We start from the raw sequence: 21,972 nt of genomic DNA, 5'->3' as shown, positions 1-21,972 counted from the left end.
GGAGGGAGGGAGGGTGGCAGGAACAGATGAAATAAGATGGGCAACTGCTAAATGTTGAAGCTGGATAATGGGTACATTGAGTCGTTGTGCTATTCTTACTACCTTTGCATATATTTGAAAATATCCATAATAAAGCTTTCCCTAAGTAGAAAATCAAATTTGAAATTTTAGACCACTTAGTGATAAATGATAATGATGCCTACAAATAAAAGTTTGTGGGAAATCACCAAAAGTCTACTTGTTAAGAAATAACCTTAATGCATTTAGAAAACTTGGACTGAGGGAACCCTCTTGCACTGTTGGTGGGAATGCAAACTGGTGCAGCCACTCTGGAAAACAGTGTGGAGGTTCCTCAAAAAATTAAAAATAGACCTACCCTATGACCCAGCAGTAGCACTGCTAGGAATTTACCCAAGGGATACAGGAGTACTGATGCATAGGGGCACTTGTACCCCAATGTTTATAGAAGCACTCTCAACAATAGCCAAATTATGGAAAGAGCCTAAATGTCCATCAACTAATGAATGGATAAAGAAATTGTGGTTTATATACACAATGGAGTACTATGTGGCAATGAGAAAGAATGAAATATGGCCCTTTGTAGCAACGTGGATGGAACTGGAGAGTGTGATGCTAAGTGAAATAAGCCATACAGAGAAAGACAGATACCATATGGTTTCACTCTTATGTGGATCCTGAGAAACGTAACAGAAACCCATGGGGGAGGGGAAGGAAAAAAAAAAAAAAAAAAGAGGTTAGAGTGGGAGAGAGCCAAAGCATAAGAGACTCTTAAAAACTGAGAACAGGGGTGCCTGGGTGGCTCAGTCGGTTAAGCGTCCGACTTCGGCTCAGGTCATGATCTCACGGTCCATGAGTTCGAGCCCCGCATCGGGCTCTGTGCTGACAGCTCGGAGCCTGGAGCTCGCTTCGGATTCTGTGTGTCTCCCTCTCTCTCTGCCCCTCCCCCGTCCATGCTCTGTCTCTCTCTGTCTCAAAAATAAATAAACATTAAAAAAAATAACTGAGAACAAACTGAGGGTTGATGGGGGGTGGGAGGGAGGAGAGGGGAGGTGATGGGTATTGAAGAGGGCATCTTTTGGGATGAGCACTGGGTATTGTATGGAAACCAATTTGACAATAAATTTCATATATTAAAAAAAAAAGAAAAAGAAAACTTGGACTGAGGAACTAGTGTTTGTCTTCTTTACCATTCTGTCCCCACACTTATAGTACCTGTTGTATAACAGGCAGTTGATTTTTGTTTACTTATTTTTGAGAGAGGGGGGAGAGGGGCAGTGGGAGAGAGAGAGAATCCCAAGCAGGCTGCACAGTGTCAGTGCAGAGCCCCATGTGGGGCTTGAACTCACAACCCGTGAGATCATGAGATGGATGCTTATTAACCAACTGAGCCACCTAGGTGCCCCTAACAGATAGTTGATTTTTAAAATTGGGGGTAAAAACACATTAGCTTGAACCATAAAATAGTTTTTTAATAATTTTTTTTTTAAAACTAAGTACCACAGGGGCGCCTGGGTGGCTCAGTCGGTTAAGTGGCTGACTTCTGCCCAGGTCATGATCTCGCGGTCTGTGAGTTTGAGCCCCACGTCGGGCTCTGTGCTGACAGCTCAGAGCCTGGAGCCTGTTTCGATTCTGTCTCCCTCTCTCTGACCCTCCCCTGTTCATGCTTTGTTTCTGTCTCAAAAATAAATAAACGCTAAAAAAAATAAAAAAATAAATAAAAAAAAACCTAAGTACCATAAAGTAATTCATACACTAAAGTAGAAATTAATGAAATAGCTAATAAAATCCTTATCCAAGGATGTTCTCTTTGAAAAGGCCATTAATACAGAATTGGCAGTTATTGAGGAAAAAAAGACTCCGTTTCAACTTTATATATGAGAAAGGTTAAACAGCTATATATATCAAGGAGAATTAAAAATTTTAAAGTTATATGTATTACCATATACATATATTTCAGTATCTATAAAAATACAGAGAATGGATTATCTGGAGAAAACTAAATCATCAAAGTTGACTCAAGATACTATAGAAAACCTGAACAGATATATAAGCAAAGAAAAATATTGTAGTTATGATTGTTTTAAAAAACTAGAATCAACAGTTTTGCAGGCAATAAAAAGTTTTAAAGCATAGAGAGCCTCTAACAAAATTTTGCTAGATCATTCTATAAGGCTAACATCCCAATAATAAAATGCGAATAGCCCCTAGAAAGCAAAATCTGGACCAGTATCACTTAAGATACACACAAACATCCCAAATAAAGTTCAGCGAACTTAATGGTCTGTTAAAACAATTATAGGAGCACCTGGGTGGCTTATTCAGTTAGGCGTCCGACTTCAGCTCAGGTCATGATCTCACAGTTTGTGAGTTCAAGCCCTGCGTCGGGCTTTGCTGACCGCTCAGAGCCTGGAGCCTGCTTCAGATTCTGTGTCTCCCTCTCTCTCTGCCCCTCCCCTGCTCGCACTCTGTCTCTCTCTCTCTCAAAAATAAAAAAATAAACTTTTTTTTAATTAAAAAAATTATAAAACATAAAACAATTTACCAGGAATATCCAGGGACCTGACCTGTTGTGATTTAATTAAGTATCCAGATTTTAGGTTTCTAACTTGAGCAATGTAACAATGTTGGAAAAAATGGCATTATTTACCTCAATATCTTTTAGGTTGTTTCTCATATTCTAATTCATCTTAGCTTCATCAGCTTTAAAAAAGGAGTGAACAACAGATATGAAAAACGGGGATTCAACACAAAAATTATTACCTTCCACAAAACAAAAATGAATATTATTACACTTTATTTTCTACCAAACCTCTGTAATGTCACTATAGTTATACATTAAGACTTGTACTTCCAGGTCCATTTTGTTCAGATTGGGCAGATATCATTGGATAATCACTCACCTAGAATAGACCCACTCATGATTTCAAACAATACACACAATATTTTAACACAAAAAGTATTTTAAGTGCTATAACAAAATTAGTTTTTATTAATGGGTCAGTATGTTTCTCCTGCCTGGTATCGTTTTCATGCTAACAGAGGTCTTCTGGAGACTATACGTTAACTCAAAATTTCTGAAAGTATGTTCCACGAAACACTAGTACTTTAATGATAATGGGAAAATTATTGTATAGTCAAACAAGGCTGGGAACTCTGTATACTATATTTCTTGAGGGGGAAAAAAAATTCACATTAAGTGCATAACAAAAGACTATCCAAAAAAGTTTCATTTTATCTGACCAGTGTATCTCAGACTTTACTATACAGAACTCCCATTCCGAATACCTACTGCGGTTGTAATTCCACTTTGGCAGATGCTGCCATAACCAGAAGGAGTGGCTCAAGGATGGAAATGTCAGCATTATGACAGGTGTACAGTTATCTGTTTGGCAAGGAAAGCAATTCAAATTATGTTATACAGTCAGCTGCTCGCTCTTTTTTTTTAATTTAAAATGATACTTTTCAATAGAATAGAAAATCCTTCCCCCTATTCTTTCTATAAATATATGTATAGACTATAATTTCTTGCTGAAAAATCCTACTGACTTACCTGTGTGTTTCTTGCTATCTATAAACAAGAATTTCTCTGAGGTATTTATCAAAAAGTGGGACTGCTCGGTCAAAGGTTATATTCATTTTCAACTTCACTGGATAGTGCCATAAAAGTGGAGAACATGGGAAGGGGCACGTGGGTGTCTCAGTTGGTTGAGTGTCTGGCTTCAGCTCAGGTCATGATCTTGCGGTGCATGAGTTCCAGCCCCATGTCGGGCTCTGTGCTGACAGCTCAGAGCCTGGAGCCTGCTTCAGATTCTGTGTCTCCCTGTCTCTCTGCCCCTCCCCTTCTCATGCTTTCTCTCTCTCTCAAAAACATTAAAAAACATTGTTTTAAAGAAGTGGAGAACATGGGACACCTGAGTGGCTCAGTGGGTTGAGCATCTGACTCGATTTCGGCTCAGGTTATGATTCCAGGGTTGTGGGATTGAGCCCCATGTCAGGCTCCATCTGCTTAAGATTCTCTCCCTCTGCCCCTCTCCCCTGTTCACGCATGCTCTCTCTCTCTCTCTTTCTAAAAAAAAGAAGTGAGAACATCATTGTCTTGCCAATTTACAACCCCTTCACCCAATAAAGTATTATTTCCTTGTAATCCTACTTCTGATATGTGCTTTATAGTGAGTTGAGCATCTTTTCACATCTGTTTATTGTTAAACATTATAACTTACCAATTCATGCCATGTTCTTTGTTAAAAAAATATAAAAGAATTGTGGGATTCTTAAAAATAATATTCTAGATAATAATCCTTTACCTAGTATTATAAATAATGAAACTTAGCCTCCCCAGATTGTGGCTGTATGTGTATTTATGGTGATACTATCATATTAAAATTTAAAAAATTTAAATGTGGATGCAATCATAGCTTTCATTATTACCCAATAATCTTAATTTTTTACAAGACCCTTGGTTTTCTAGGCTATCAGTTATGTCAACTGCAAATAGATATAATTTTGGGTTTTTTCTGAATATTTATAGTGATTATTTTATTAATCCAATAGAAAGAATCTCCAAAATAGGACTTAGGATTAGTGGTGATAGGGATATAGTTGTTTTCACCTATTTAATGGAAATTTCTTGTATAACGTTTGTTTTAGTTTGGAGGTAAACAGACTTTTTTGTGGCTCAATTGTTTCCTTCAGTTCCTTATTAACTTCCTTATTAGAAATGCCTGCTGAGAGGGGTGCCTTGGTGGCTCAGTCAGTTGAGCGTCCAACTTTGGCTCAGGTCATGATCTCACAGTTCGTGGGTTCGAGCCCCGCATTGGGCTCTGTGCTGACAGCTCAGATCCTGCAGCCTGCCTCGGATTCTATGTCTCCCTCTCTCTCTGCCCCTCCTCCACTCATGCTTTCTCTCTCTCTCTCTCTCACTCTCTCAAAAAATAAAGATAAAAAAATATATATATTTTTTAAATAAGTGGAGAACATGGAACACCCGAGTGGCTCAGTAGATTGAGCGTCTGGTTCTTGATTTCGGCTCAAGTCATGATCTCACGGTTCGTGAGTTCAAGCCCCACAAAGAGCTTTGCGCTGCTTGGAATTCTCTCCCCTCTCTCTCCCCCTCCCCTACTCACTGTCTCTCAAAATAAATTAAAAAAACATTTTTAAAAAGTTTAGAAATGCCGGCTGAATATTATCAGATACTATTTTGACACATTGATATAATATTTTTGTCCTTGAATTTGTTAATGTGAAAGTAATACTTTGGTCATTAAGGCAGTATGGTTTTGGCACAAGAATGAACAAACAGACCAATGGAACAAAATAAATGGCCTTGAAATACACCTACATATATGTGGTCATCTGATTTACGACAAAGGTTCCTCTGCATTATGGTTGGGACATAGTGGTCTTTTCAATAAGTAGCACTGGGTCAACTGATAGCTATATTCATAAAAAATGAATCTTGGGCCTTACATCACACTACAAACATAAATTCCAGATACATTAGTGACCTAATTGTAAAAGGTAAAGCAAAAGAAATATAAAATATCTTTCTGGGCTTGAGGTAGCAAAGATTTCTTTCTTTTTTTTTTTTTTTTTTTTAATTTAAATTCTAGTCAGTTAACATACAGTGCAATATTGGCTTCAGGAGTAGAATTGAGTAGAACTGAGTAATTGGTGAATTACTCAGTTCACCAGGGCTCATCACAACTAGTGTCCTCCTTATTACCCATCACCCATCTAGCCCATCCCCTACCCACCTCCCTCCATCAAACCCTCAGTTTGTTCTCTGTCATTAAGAGTCTCCTGTGGTTTGTTCCCCCATCTTTCTCTTTTTTCTTCTTTTCCCCTTTCCATACGTTCATCTGTTTTGTTTCTTAAATTCCGCATATGAATGAAATCATATGGTATTTGTCTTTTTCTGACTGGCTTATTTCTCTTGGCATAATATACTCCAGCTCCATCCACATTGTTGCAATGGCAAGATTTCATTCTTGTTGGTGACTGAGTAATATTCCATCGCATATAAATACCACATCTTCCTCATCCATTCATCAGTCAATGGGCTTTTAGGCTCTCTCCATAATTTGGCTATTGTTGATAATGCTGAGATAGCAAAGAGTTCTTAAACAGAATACAAAAAGCATTAACCATATGGGGAAAAATGATAAATTTTACTGTATTAAATTTAAGAATCTATTTCATCAAAAAACACAATTAAGAAACTGAAAAAAGTCACAGAGAATATATTATATATATATATAATATATAATATAGTATATATTAATATATCTTAATATTAATATATACATTTATGTAATAAATGTAAAATATTTAATCATATATAGACAAAATGTTAATAAAATATTAAATAAATATATATATAATATATTTGACTGACTCATTCACAATATATGAAGAATCCCTATAGATCAATAAACGACAGAAAATAAAATAGGAAATGGGAAAAAAAAAACTCATATAAGCACTTCAAAAAAAGTGTGTATCCAAATGGCCAATAAAGATATCAAAAGTTGCTCAAGTTCATTATTAAGAAAGTGGAAAAATTAAAACCACAATGTGTTAAGTATACACCCTCCAGAATAGCTAAATGGAAAAAATATGTACAAAGTGCTTGTGCATAATGCCATGGAGTGCTCAAGCCTTTGACAATATGCTAGTGGATACTGAAGACAAGTTCCCCAATCTTCAGGAAAATCTGGGAAGCAGACAACCAGTAAGTACCTAACTAAGAAAACTTCAGATTCTGATAAGGGCCATGAAGAGAAAAGATATTGGGAAGGAGAATTACTAGAGGGAGACAATTCAGTTGGTCATTTCATCTGACGTATATACAGTATCCCTAGTGGTAGCAGTACAGATTTTATGCAAGAATAGCCAGGTTAAGACTGAGAAAGAAAAGCTACCAAGGTGTCCTAGTCCTACCAGATATTTAAAAGTACTAAAAAGTCCCTAAATAATCAAAATGATGTGGTACTCATGCAGGAACAGACCAGTGGAATAGAACAGAAAGTCTATAAGGGACCCAAAAATATAGGAAATTTTAATACATGAAGGGATGAGGAAGTAACACTTCTCTAAGTATACCTTTCTGTATATTTTTCACTTTGGGAACCATGTTAATGTTATATATGTTTACATAAAGAGAAAAAAGACCCTACATTGGAATATAAGCAGAAACAAATATTTCCCCACACTACAGGGGAAAAAGCTAACCCAAGAAACTTTTTTTAAAGCTTTATTTTTTAATGTTTATTTTTGAGAGAGAGAACATGAGCGGGGGGAGGAATAGAAAAGGGGGGAGGACAGAGGATCCAAAGCGGGCTTTGCCCTGACAGCAGTGAGCCTCATGCAGGGCTCAAACTCATGAATTGAGATCATGACGTGAGCCAAAGTCTGACACTCAACCGAGCCACCCAGGTGCCCAAAGCAGCTTTTTTAAAAAGTAAGCTCTTTTTTTTTAAAAGTAAGCCCCAACATGGGGCTTGAACTAATGACCCCAAGATCAAGAGCCACATGCTCTGCCAAATGAGCCAGTCAAGTGCTCCTAACCCAAGCAATTTTTGAACGACAACTTGACCCTATTCGCTCAGCCCAAAACAGAAACAAAACAAAACAAAAAACAACCATAAACAAATAACTAGCTAGTAGGATTGATTTGCACAATGATATAGATTAGCAATTCTGAAACTACTACTTCATATATTCTAGAATCAAGCAAAAAAGTAAATATATTATGGGATTAAGCTAATATAACGGGAGAAAAGCTTATCACTGCTGGAGAAGGTAATTGCAATATGGAGAGAAGGAGGCTACATGAACCCTGTGGTGTTGGGTTGAAATTGGAGGTATCACTATAAAGTCATATTTTTGTGCATTTTTTAAGTAATCCCTACACCCAAGATGGGACTCCAACTTACCACCCCAAGATCAATGTAGAGTCAGATGCTCTACCAACTGAGCCAGCCAGGTTGCCCCCATGATATTTTTAAATAGATAAATATAGAAATACATATAGAGGTGTGTGTGTGTGTGTGTGTGTTTTCTAGCAGAGAGGACAAAAAAGAAATGACATCCTAGTACCAGTGAGAATATCCAGCACCCAGATCCAAGGAACTTGGAGAAATAGCATATACAAGCACTGAGCAGAGAAAACACAAGATGGTTTTGGAACATTGTGTGGAGGCAGAAAGTAGGGAAGTGCTCGAAAAGTGATTGCAATGTCAAAAGATCACAGTGGCAGTCTGAAGGAGTTCCCACTGGCCAAATACGGGATAATCTGAGTAAAACAATATGTCATAATAGTAACAGATTAAGTAAAACCATTTAATAACCCAGTGGCTAAAATAGGAACCCATGAAACATGCTTTATAGTAGAACACCAAATTACTAATGTGGAAGGAATGGTGGAATTAGATTATCACCAATAATCAACCATCACAATAATAATTGATCTGGTAAGAATCATCAATGGATGCTAAAAGTAGCAGGTGGAAGTCTGATGAAAAACAGATGTTTATAGCACCTTAAAAACATCTCTCCACAGGTGTTCCTGGGTGGCTCAGTCTGTTCAGTATCCAACTGTGACTCAGGTCATGATCTCATGTTTGTGGGTTCAAGCCCCATGTTGGGCTCCGTGCTGATAGCTTGCTCAGAGCCTGGAGCCTGCCTTGCATTCTGTATCTCCTTCTTTCCCTGCCCCTCCCCCGTCTCTGTCTCTCAAAAATAAATAAATGTTAAAAAACTCTCTTTCTTAGAGATTCTATAAGATTTGTTCATTTTGAGTCAACAACTGGAACCTCAGCAGAAAATCAGTATGTATAAAATAGAACTGAAAATGCAACTGAAAAAAACTGAAATGAAAATTTCACTGAATAAGCATAAGAACAGATGGGAGGCATCAGAAGAAACAGTCAGTGATCACCATGATAGGTCAATAATAATCCAATCTGAAATATAAAAAAGTAAAAACATTGAAAAAATACAGAGGTACCTATGGAACAATACTCATAACTAGAGTTCTAGAATGAGAGTACTGATAGAGTGTGGTAGAACAAAACTATGACCAAAACCACCAAAATTCAATAAATAGAAAATCTTATAATCAGACAGAGAAAAATAATACATAAAATACTGGGGACCAAAAACATGAATAATGCTGACTTAATTAGAAACAATAGTAGCCAGCAATCCCTATCAAAATAACACCAGCATTCTTCGCTGAGCTAGGAGAAACAATCCTAAAATATGTATGGAACCACAAAAGACCATGAGTAGCCAAAGCAATCCTGAAAAGGAAAACCAAAGCTGGAGGCATCACAATTCTGGACTTCAAGCTGTATTACAAAGCTGTAATCATCAAGACATTATGGTACTGGCACAAGAACAGACATATAGATCAATGAAACAAAATAGAGAACCCAGAAATGGACTCAGAAATGTATGGTCAACTAATCTTTGACAAAGCAGGAAAGAATATCCAATGGAAAAAGACAGTCTCTTTCACAAATGGTGTTTGGAAAACTGGACAGTGAGATGCAGAAGAATGAACCTGGGCCACTTTCTTACACCATACGCAAAAATAAACTCAAAATGGATAAAAGACCTAAACATACGACAGGAAGCCATTAAAATCCTAGAGGAGAGGGGCACGTGCGTGGCTCAGTCAGTTAAGTATCTGACTTTGCCTCAGGTCATGATCTCATATTTCATGGGTTGGAGCTGACAGCTCAGAGCCTGGAGCCTGCTTTGGATTCTGTGTCTCCCTCTCTCTCTGCCCCTCCCCTGCTTGCGCTTTGTCTCTCTCTCTCTCTCTCTCAAAAATAAATAAACATTAAAAAAATTTTTTTTAAATCCTAGAGGAGAAAATAGGCAACAACCTCCTTGGTCTTGGCTGCAGCAACTTCTTACTTGACTTGTCTCCAGAGGCAAGGGAAACAGAAGCAAAAATGAACTACTGAGACTTCATCAAAATAAAAATCTTCTGCACAGTGAAGGAAACAATCAGCAAAACTAAAAGGCAAACAACAGAATGGGAGAAGATATTTGCAAAGGACATATCAGATACAGGGTTAGTATCCAAAATCTATAAAGAACGTATCAAACTCAACACCCAAAAAACAAATAATCCAGTGAAGAAATGGGCAAAAGACATGAATAGACACTTTTCCAAAGAAGACATCCAGATGGCTAACAGACACAAGAAAAAATGCTCAACATCACTCATCATCAGAGAAATACTAATGAAAACCACAATGAGATACCACTCCACAGTTGTCAGAATGGCTAACATTAACAACTCAGGCAACAACAGATGTTGGCAAGGATGTGGAGAAAAAAGGAATCCTTTTGCATTGCTGGTAGGAATGCAAACTGGTGCATCCACTTTGGAAAAAAGTATGCAGGTTCCTCAAAAAATTAAAAATAGAACTACCCTATGACCCAGCAATTGCACTACTAAGTATTTTAGGTATTTATCCAAAGGATACACAAATGCTGATTTGAAGGGGCACATGGCACCCCAATGTTTATAGAAGCACTATTGACAATAGCCAAAGTATGGAAAGAGCCCAAATATCCATTGACTGATGAATGGATAAAGAAGATGTGGTGTGTGTGCGTGTGTGTGCGTGTGTGTGTGTGTATGTGTAATGGAATATTACTCTGCTATCAAAAAGAATGAAATCTTGCCATTTGCAACAATGTGGCTGGAACTAGAGTGTATTATGTTGAGCAAAATAAGTCAGTCAGAGAAAGACGAATACCATATGATTTCACTCACATGTGGAATTTAAGACAAAACAAATGAAGATAAGGGAAAGGAAACAAAAATAATATAAAAACAGAGGGGGAGACAAACCATAAGATACTCTTAAATACAGAGAACAAACAGGGTTGCTGACAGGATGTTGGGTTGGGTAAAGGCTAAAGAGGTGAGGAACATTAAGGAGGACACTTGTTGGGTACACTGGGTGTTATATGTAAGTCATGAATCATTGCACTCTATTCCTGAAATTAAAAAATAAAATAAAATTCTGATAATGTAAAAAAAAGAAGAAACAATAGTAGCCAAAAGACAATAGAATAACATCTGGAAAAACTAAAGAAAAATAGGTCAACTCAGAATTCTATTTCCAGAGAAAATATGCTTTTATAATGAAGATGAAATAAAGACATTTTCAGATAAATGAATATTTAGATTTTAACTAGCAGAACTGCAGTTCTGGTAAAGGAAACTCTTCAGGTTAAAGAGAACTGACTTCAGATGAAAATACAGTCTCAACAGGAAGGAAGAACATCAGATATAGTCAATATGTGGATAAATATAACATATGCTTCCTTCTTTATAAGTTATTAAAATATATAACTGTTTAAACCAAAATAATGCAATGTATGTAGCTGAAATATGTTTGCCAACAGTAGGACAAAGAATAAGAAGTATAAATGAAATGATATTGTTTACAAGGTTCTCATATTTTACATGGAGTGGTACAATATTAATTCTAGGTAAACTATGTTTAAATAAGAATGCATATTTTAATCCCTAGAGCAACCTCTAACAAGATGCATAAAGGTATAGCTGAGTGCCAACAGAAGAATTCAAATCTATCAGAAAAAATGATCAATTCTCCAAAAAAGACAGGAAAGTAGTTAATAAAAAATGTGGTAAATAGGTATCAACCAAATAGCAAACATAAATCCAACCAAGTTAATAATAACATAAATATAAATGGACTAAGTATTTCAATGAAAATCCAAGAGACTGTCATACTGGGTAACAAATGTAAAACCCAAATTACATGATATCTATCAGAAATGTATATTAAATATAAAATCACAGGTAGGTTCAAGAAAAAAAATGGAAAAAGATATATTAGCCAAACAGTAAGCATAAGAAAACTATAGTGACTGTACTGATACTAGACAAAATAGACGTTAAGACAAGAGATACAGAGAGACACCTGGGTGGCTCAGTCAGTACAATGTCTGACTGAGGCTCAGGTCATGATCTCACAGTTTCTGGGTTTAAGACCTGCGCCGGGCTCTGTGCTGACAGCTCAGGGCCTGGAGCCTGCTTCAGATTCTGTGTCTCCCTCTCTCTGATCCTCCCGCCGCTCATGCTATGTCTCTGTCTCTCAAAAAGGAATAAACATTAAAAAAAAAATTTTTTTTTTTAACATTTTTTATTTATTTTTGGGACAGAGAGAGACAGAGCATGAACGGGGGAGGGGCAGAGAGAGAGGGAGACACAGAATCGGAAACAGGCTCCAGGCTCCGAGCCATCAGCCCAGAGCCCCACGCGGGGCTCGAACCCACGGACCGCGAGATCGTGACCTGGCTGAAGTCGGACGCTTAACCGACTGCGCCACCCAGGCGCCCCAAAAAAAAAAAAAAATTTTTTTTAAAGACAAGAGACATAGAGAAATATTTCATAATAGAAGGGTCAATTCATTGGGAACACACACAATCATAAATGTGTATACACTATTTAACAGGCTTAAAAATACATGATAAAAACTGAATGAACTAAAGGGAGAAATAGAATTTGTATTTTCATGTATCTTCTACTTCACATATATTTTCCTATTTGCAAAGTGGGACTTAATAAGATTGGCCTTGACATTGTCAAATAATTTGTAAAGTCTTATATTCTTTTTTTTTTTTTAACATTTATTTATTTTTGAGAGAGACAGAGATAGAGCACGAGCGGGAGAGACTGAGAAGAGAGGGAGACTCAGAATCAGAAGCAGGCTCCAGGCTCTGAGCTATCAGCACAAAGCCCACTGAGGAGCTTGAACCCACGGACCATGAGATCATGACCTGAGCTGAAGTTGGACACTTAACCAACTGAGCCACCCAGGCGCCCCAGGTGTTATATTCTTGAGAGAACTACTGTATCAAAACATTTGAAATGGGAGGATGCTACAATGATGGATAAATCCTGGTGGGCTTATTCCATTTATTTCCTGAACCAAACCCAGGACGTAACAAATTCAATTATTAGTCACCTGAGAAACACTTCTGAAGATACTTTTCCTAATGTTCACTTTTCAATCTTCTTCATCAGGAAGACTATATATATATATATGCGTGTGTGTGTGTATATACATATACACACACACACGCATATATATATATGCATATATATGCATATATATACACACACATATACATAGCTCAAAAATACTTGAAGCAAAACTTGATAGAACTAAAGGGAAAACAGTAATAGACACACCTTATAGTCCCCCCACCCTTATCCTCAGAGGACACATTTCAAGACCCTCAGGTGATGACCAAAAGGGTGGATAGTAAGCCCCATATAGACTGCTTTTTTTCTATACATACATACCTATAATAAAGCTTAATTTATAATTTAGGCACAGTAAGAGATTAACAACAATAATGAAATAGAACAATTATAACAATATGGTGTAATAAAAGTTATGTGAATGTGTCATTTTCTCTTAAACTATCTTATTGTACTGTACTCACCCATCTTCTTATGATCTGATTTGATAAAATGCCTAGTAATGAAATGAAGTGAGGTGAATGATTTACACATTCTGACACAGCATTAGACTACTACTGACCTCACCAAAGAAGGATTGTCTGCTTCGGGAAGGCAACTGATGGCTGGCAACTGAAGCTGGAGAAAAAGAAACAGCCGACAAGGTGGGGAACAATTTTATCAACCATCTTAACCTAACAATTTATAGAACAACACCTTCACAACTGCAGGAAGGCGAAAAACCGAGAGGAGGAAGGAATGGAAGGCGGGAGAGCGAGCTAGCACGGGGGACCATTCCGTGTCGTCCTGCTCCCGATTCTGTTATATCCTGGTTCTGTTTTAGTTCTGGGATATTTTTATTGAGTACTTGATGCATATATATTTGAGCATATATACTAAGCATCTGCTGCGCCCCTAGTACATACATTATGTGCTTGTTGGTGCCAAGTGCATTCTAAGCCATACTAGGGCTTCCTCAGCTACAAACACAAAACGGGCTCGCAGAACTCGCTTCGTCCATTCCTGGGCAGCCTTGAAGCCCCTCCCCTAGTAGCCCACCGTCAAACCCTAAATGCCGCCCCGCGATCTAGCTCTCTCGCAGGCATTCGCGCTTGCGCACTCTGAGCAACAAGTTGGGGCGGGGGCGGGCCCTCCCTACCGAAGACTACATTTCCCACAGGCCTCTGCTCGTAGTTTCCTTCCGGCTTTCTTGCTGGTGTCGGCTCCGAGAGGTGAGTTGGTCGCGTGCATTGAGGAAATGGGCGCGGGGGCGGCGCGGGGGTGGCGCGGGCTTCTGTGTGAACTGGGTTGCAGTGACTGTGGAATTTGTGACGCTACTGGGCATTGGGTGCCCTGAGGCGTCCTTTCCCTTTCCGCTTAAGGGCCGCACAGATTTCTCGGCCCAGAATGGCTTCGAGTTAGATGCATGAACCCCAGAGTGAAGGCCCCCAACAAAAAGACGGTTTCGAGAACTGCTGCTCTCAGAACCACGGCTTAATCAGAGCTCCCTCGTAAAGGAAATTCGGAGACGGATTCCAGACGTGGCCTTTGTACTCGGCCTTTCTCTGAAGGCTGAGCTTTACCTCCCGGCTCCCTCTTTAATTTCCATCGGGTTATGTGCGTGGTGATGGTGGGAGCAAGTGTGATAGCGGGGGTGTGTTCTGAGTTAGCCAGGTCGGGCTGAGTTCCAAGAAAGGCTCAGTGTCTCAAGATTCCCGTCTTTTTTCCCCCAATCCTGCTGATCTTTAGGAAGGAGAGAAAGAGGAAATAACCATTTTTATGTCTATATCTATTTGTCTATCTAAAGTATATCAGGACGAATTTGTATTTCTTTGTTCCGTGAAATGTAACTTTTATTTTTCTGTGCATGGTTTAAAACCTTTGAGTCTCCTGAGAAAGAATAAAAATCAGTGCGGACTGAAAAGAGAAAAAGCATTTGCATTAATCAGGCCGGGAGACAGGAGACAGATAAAGCCAGCTGCAAAATAGAAATTATTATTTCATGCAGCAACTGTAAAATGCGATCACAACTCCCTCTTTGAGAGATTACAGCTGTTTTACCAGTGAAGCTCCACACTTGCTTTGCTATTTTTTCTTTTTATTACTGGAGATACCCAATTGCTAAACTACCCTCCCTTCAAGATAGCACTTAGTCTCCAATTAATCCCAGCCTTTCCTAGTCTTACCTCAGAAACTGCAACCATTCTAGAATTGTTCCCCGCTTCCCATACATTCTCTTCAAAGTCCTTCAGTTGGAACTCAACCCTTTACAAAAGAGCTTTTCTTCTCCTCCTCCATTGCATTCCAACCCATCCTGTGGAATTTCCTCCCTCTCTTAAATCAATAAATCTGATTTTGTTGGACTGTACAGGCTTGTTCCGGGTAGTCTTTAACTGGTTAGGCTTTAACACGGGAAATATCCTATCCGTAGACCTGGAGCTTTGCTCTTCTTTCCCAGTGAATGATAGGGGTGATGAGGTTACTTCCTGCCTCCTCTCCTGTGGGTATTCACATGAACATTTGGCAGTCATTTAATTCCTCCTGTGAGCTGTTGCTTTCTAATCATTTAAATGGCTTGCAAGTAAACCTCCTGAAGGGAGGCCAACTGCAGAGCTTTATTTTAGGCTTTGATTTGTTGAGAGGATTACAGTTCAGTTGGAATCATATGCTAGGTGTCTTTGATCTTCACCTCTGCCCTGAATTCACAAGCAGGGAAAGTTTGGAGATGGTTTAATCGGTGACAGGGTTTTCTGCTTTTGAGGCTTGTAAGGAGTTGCAATGTGACAGGGTTTTTAAGGGAGAGTACTGTGTTAACAAGGGAAGGGAATAGAAGATGCTGGTAGAAATTTGAGAAATGGTTTGAAGTTTTTGACAACATGAGTTGTTTCAGGCCATATATTTATGTGGTTTTATGAGAGGCAGTTTAGTTATGGTACTAAATTACCAGTGTTCTAGTCCTAAAACTGTCAGAGCTGGGTGAATCGGAGTAATTTATTTCATTTCTTTGTGCTACAGTTCTTTCATCTTTAAGAGGATAATGACAGAACCTACTGTATAGGATTGCTTTGAATAGGTGAATTAATATATATAAAGTCCTAAGGGGGCACTTGGGTGGCTCAGTCTTTGGGCGTCCAACTTCGGCTCAGGTCATCATCAGTTCGTGAGTTCCAGCCCCTCATCAGGGTCTGTGCTGACAGCTCGGATGAGACGTTTAAAAAAAATTCTGTGTCTCCGTCTCTCTCTCTGCCCCTCCCCCACTCGCACTCTGTCTCTCTCTCTCTCAAAAATAAATAAAAATTACAAAAATAAAAAATAAAGTCCTCAGATAATGCTTGACACATAAAAAGTGTTCAGTAGATTTAATAGTTACTATTATGTTGTAATTCCATTTTTTTCACATTTGCTTCATCCATCCACATACTCCCTTTTGTAAATTGTTGTTAATCAAGAGGAATTGCTTATCAATATGAAGTTTGAAATTTATTAGCTAGCATTGTAAGAAAGAGCAAGGCTGAGAAGCTCAAATTTTTTATGGAAGAAGAAAAGAGCAGAAGATAATTTTCTTTAATAATTAGGGAAAGAAGAGTATATAGTATTCTTCATCTTCAGTGCTATAGCTGACTTTTATTTAATGTTTATTTGCTACTTTAAGTGCTTTCTTATATGTAGTGTCTTATTTAATTCTTATAATAACACTTTGAGATAGAATTTATAATTATCAACTTTTTTTTTTATAGGAGGCGACTAAGGCTGAAAAGTTAAGTAACATGTCCAAGATCACACAGTTAATAACTATCAGAGCTGAGATTTATATCCTGGAAGTGTCACACCAAAGCCCATTTTAGTAATTATAACAGTATACCAAGTCTCATCATTATGCATACTTAAAAAAATTCTTCCTGCCTTACTCGGTAACCTTTCATGATTGAAGGAAGAGATATTAATCTGATGACAGCAAGAATCATCAAGTTTTGTCCAGATTATACTGAAGCTATGAGGTCTGGAGGTAATGGATTTCCTACAGTAAGATTTATGCTGGGGCGCCTGGGTGGCTCATTTGGTTGAGTGTCTGACTTTGGTTCAGGTCATGGTCTCATGGTGTGTGGCTTTCAGCCCCGAGTTGGGCTCAGTGCTAACAGCTCAGAGCCTGGAGTCTGCTTCGAATTCTGTGTCTCTCCTGCTTGTGCTGTCTCTCTCTCTCTCTCCCCCCTTCTTCCTCACAAATAAACAAACTTAAAAAAAAAACTGAAACATGAAAAAAAAGAATTTATAAAAAAAAGATTTGTCACATAGGTTTTTTTTTTTAATTTTATTTTAATTCCAGTATAGTTAATGTCTCAGTTTTTATTTTAATGATGATTTATGCAAAGTCAGACTAGTAGGGCAAGGAAATACAATAGTTGTTGGAGGCTTCAGAGGCATCTTAGCCTAGTGGATTGGCTCAGAAGCAAAATGAAGTCATTTCTAAGATATGAAAGGAAGCAGTGATGAGACAGCTGTCAGTACTTAAAATACATCAGTCAGGGACTTTTTACCATTGATGTCTAGATAGTACTCCAGCATACATGGGCAAATTCAGTCATAGACTTGGTTCATGAATTAAAAGGTGAAGTAAAAAAGAAGTCACTCAGGAAAAACAGCTGTTCTTAGAATATCCTGAGTTTTTTTTTTTCCTCAGGTCAACAGAAGACTGAAAGAAAACCTTGAAATGAGAAAATCTTTTCCTTATTTGAAGTATTTATGTGCTTTAATATGTTTAATGTGGTGGTGTGTGTTGCTGGCTCTTAACTGTAAACATTTTAACTGTTTGTCCTAGGCATACATGTGATTTTTTCTGTCAAAATAGTGTAATACTACAGATGTTGGGATTTTTTTTGTAAACACACTGGTTTCACCCATTTCATCAAAATTAGGGCAACATTATCACTTTAAAAAAATTTTTTTAAGGTTTATTTATTTTTTTTTTTTTAATTTTTTTTTTTTTCAACATTTTTTATTTATTTTTGGGACAGAGAGAGACAGAGCATGAACGGGGGAGGGGCAGAGAGAGAGGGAGACACAGAATCGGAAACAGGCTCCAGGCTCCGAGCCATCAGCCCAGAGCCTGACGCGGGGCTCGAACTCACGGACCGCGAGATCGTGACCTGGCTGAAGTCGGACGCTTAACCGACTGCGCCACCCAGGCGCCCCTTAAGGTTTATTTTTGACAGAGAGAGAGACAGAGCATGAGCCGGGGAAGGGCAGAGAGAGAGGGAGACAGAATCTGAAGCAGGCTCCAGGCTGTCAGCACAGAGCCCGATGCAGGGCTCAAACTCACAGACCCCGAGATCATGACCTGAGCCAAAGTCGGACGCTTAACCGACTGAGCCACCCAGGCACCCAACATCATCACTTTTTAATATTTGCCTAGTTTTCAGTGGTGTAGATGCACTACTGTTTAATAATTTTCCCAGTTAGATTCTTTTCAGCTTTTATTCATTGTAAACCTTATCTGTCAGCATATCTCTGCAGGCATCTTCATGTACATGTGTGAGTAGTTCCTTTATTTTTTGGGTAATGTTTATTTATATTTAAGAGAGAGAGAGTGCAAGCGGGGGAGGAGCAGAGAGTGAGGGATACACAGAATTCGAAGCAGGCTCCAGGCTCCACGCTGTCAGCACAAAGCCCAACGTGGGGCTCGAATTCACGAAACTGTGAGATAATGACCTGTGCCGAAGTTGAACGCTTAACTGACTGAGCCACCCAGGTGCCCAATCCTAGGCAGGCTCCACACTGCCAGCGCAGAGCCCGATGCGGGACTCAAACTCATGAACCATGAGATCATGACCTGAGCCGAAGTCAGACGCTCAACCACCTGAGCCACCCAGGAACTCTAGGAGTAGTTCCTGTAGTCTCAAGTGAAGCTCTGGGAACTGGTTCACAGGGTTTATATAGTTATAACATTTAAATGCTGCCTCACATAGTTCTAAATTTGGGCCAAGGTAGTGTCCATTTTCTCATGACCTTGCTAATAAGGGACATCATCAGTCTTTTAGACCTTCCAGTCATGTCACTGTAAAAATAATTTTTTTTTGCTTTATATACATCTTCGTAATTAGTAGTGAGGTTTAATATCTTTTGAAAGGTTATTTCTATTTTTTATTGAATTGCCCTTGGTCAGTTTCCTCTCAATGAAATAGAAATCTAGTCTGGAGAGGCAAAAACCTAAAGTTGAAAGGTAGTGTTTTAGTTAGAGAAATGTGGGCTCAAAACAAAGCTTTGCCACTTAATAGCTGTGACTTTGGGCAAACGATTTCTCCCTTGAGCATTAGTTTCCTGATCTCTTGAGAGATGAGAATACATTGCAGAGCAGTGCTGAGGGTCATCAGGTGATGTATATAAAGCACCCAGCATGTAACAGTTCTCAATGAGTGGTGGTGGTTGGCTGACTGCAGTGATCAGGGATCCCCTTGTCTCCACCTTGGATACTGAAAGAGAGGGGGAACGTGCACAGGCTGTCATGGTATGAGAGGTCTTGATTGGGAAACAGAGTAGTGAGTGTCTTGGCTGGGGAAAGGCCAGTGCAGTTTTACAGTGGTAGCAGCTGCCAGGCTCAGTCTGTGGTTTTCAGTCTTCGTATTTAGGAAGTTCAGACAGGATCCTGGAGGGCTCAAGAGGCCGTATATGGATGGTATCGCATTTTCTCAGCCCTGAAAATTTGTACTGGAGGGAGGAGGAGTCCGATGTCAGGACCAGATCCACATTACTAGATAGGAAACTGGTCACAAGTCCTCAGAAGTATTTGGGCTTTTACATCAAATCCATTATTGTTCAGCTGGGTTCCTTCAGGGCTTGGATTTCTTCAGACTTCTACTCTCCTCCAGGTTTTGTGGGTATGGGATCAGAGTGAGTAGAGTAGTGGGGAGTAGTTAGGAAGTAGGAGTGGAAAAGAAAAAAGCTCACAGTAAGTCCTTTTGGAATCTCTGAGGTACCTTTGGTTTCATGGCCTCTTTGTCTTCCAGATCTGGCTTATCTGGACTCTGCGGTTCTCCGAAGAGAAATCTTGAAAAGGACTGACCAGTTCTTGCATTTTGAAACCATGGCCCATGTAAGTTATGGTTTTTTTTTTTCCTTTTTGAAATATTGTTGATTTCTAGGTCATGTGTACATACTTGTTCCTTATCTTGAAACTTCTTATTTAACAGAACTCCATCCAAGAACGTGCTGTCATTCCTGTGAGGATTGGGGACCGACAGCCCAGTGTCCTATCTATATGCCCTTCCATTTTTTCCACTGATGTGAACTGTCTCCTAGCTACTACAAAATCTGTCAAGAGCCATGAGCAAGCAAAAGTGAAATGCCTTGAGAAAAATGCAGGCATTCTCTGCAGAATGTCCCCTTGTTAACATTTCCCAATAAACAGCTTTTGATTTTAATATTTAAACTTCAGAGTAAGTTTATTTCTCTGAATACAATGATTTTTTGTCTGGTTTTATGTAGGAAAAATTTGTGTCCCCAATACACAATTTGACATCGTTTCAAAGTTTTTTGAACTTTTTATTGGCATATAACATACATAGAGGAAAGTGCATGAATCATAAGTGTGTAGCTGAATGAATTATCATAAATTGAGCACATCTATGCTGTCAGCACTCAGGTTGAGAAAGAGAATATTACAAGTACCTCAGATGCCCCCTCTTTCAGTCACTCCCTACGCACCCAGCTCAGATACAACCACTGTCCTGACTTCTAACACTGTAAATGAATTTGCCATTTTTAGAACTTTGTGTAAGTGAAATTATATAGTTCAGTGCCTCCTTTTTTTTAACGAAAAATAATGTGTGGGAGAGTCTCGTTATATTTCAAACATAGTTGCTAGACTGTTAGAACCATCTGCAGATGTTTTGAGATGCATACAGATAGCATTAAAGAGGATGTGTGTATCTGGTGCTGCTGGTGATAAAGGAGGTGTCAGAACAGCATACTGAGTGTGAGACATCCCGTTGTTATGTTCTTGTTAGAAATGCATTTTCATAGTGCACTTAACATGTAGCCCCTGTGTAGTATAAAATGAGTTTCTAAAAAGTTGGGAAAGTATTGAAGAAACTGTGGGGAAAGAAACAAAGTAAGTGAGAAAAGTAAATTCAGTAAAAGAGACAAAATACAAAAGATGTGTGCTCAGTAACCCATGTGTACTATAATTCTATACTGGAGGGAAATGGAGGCTAGTTGGAGACTTGGAATTGATTTATAATGCAGTGTAATTCTTCGCTTCTAAGTGATGGGAAAATAGGCACCTGTTTGATGATGTAGTATTAGAATGTCTGATATTCAGGGATGGGTTATTGATATTAAGTGAGAGATCCTTGTTTTGAATTTTCTCTGAAGAGCTGTGGTTTGATGAAAGAGAATTTGGTCCTATTTGTTTACAGGGAAAACTCCAGATTTCTCCACAGACTTGTTTTCCAAGTACATATGATGAGGCTTAGTATTGATTGGTCTCAGTCTCTGTATGTGTTGAGATCTTATGGTATGAAAGGCTTTTCGGATTGGGTGGATTAGGTAAGGGCTGTAATTGGGGCCTTGTATTGTAAGGCATAAAATTTCATGTGCCGACCTGATACCTTTATCAGGGCTCCAGAGGCCTAAATGTGAGTTCCCTGCTCTTGTCGGAGCAGAAAAGACTCCCCACAGCTAGTTTTCCTATCAGGCAGATGACCTAAACCCTTCCTGGTTCTCACTGTAAAGGGTTTCACCTTCCTGCCAGCACACAGAATTATTCAGACAAGCCAGTCACATTCTGTGGGAATCAGGGACACCTTACCCTCTTTTTACTACAAAGCCTGCCTCCCACAGACCCTGCTTGTTCACTCCATTCCTGAGTGCAACCCCTGTGTGGCCCTGCATGATGTGTGGTGCCCTCCTACCCCGGGCTGTGAGTATACATGTCT

The 21,972-nt window shown here is 38.9% G+C and overlaps 1 protein-coding gene across 1 annotated transcript in view; it reads left to right on the top strand.

Annotated features, from left to right (window-relative positions):
• The window catches only part of LOC102952422, a 65,052-nt gene that overhangs the window by 24,963 nt on the left and 18,117 nt on the right, over window positions 1-21,972 (top strand). Inside the window, exons 6-8 of the mRNA XM_042970114.1 lie at window positions 14,134-14,274; window positions 16,959-17,048; window positions 20,044-20,129. Coding sequence (XP_042826048.1) covers window positions 14,134-14,274; window positions 16,959-17,048; window positions 20,044-20,129 — 317 coding nt within the window. The remainder of the gene's footprint in view (window positions 1-14,133; window positions 14,275-16,958; window positions 17,049-20,043; window positions 20,130-21,972) is intronic.

Source organism: Panthera tigris, chromosome E2, assembly GCF_018350195.1.
Source record: "Panthera tigris isolate Pti1 chromosome E2, P.tigris_Pti1_mat1.1, whole genome shotgun sequence".
Classification (NCBI taxonomy): Eukaryota; Metazoa; Chordata; class Mammalia; order Carnivora; family Felidae; genus Panthera; species Panthera tigris.
This window is presented reverse-complemented; position numbering and strand designations above follow the sequence as displayed.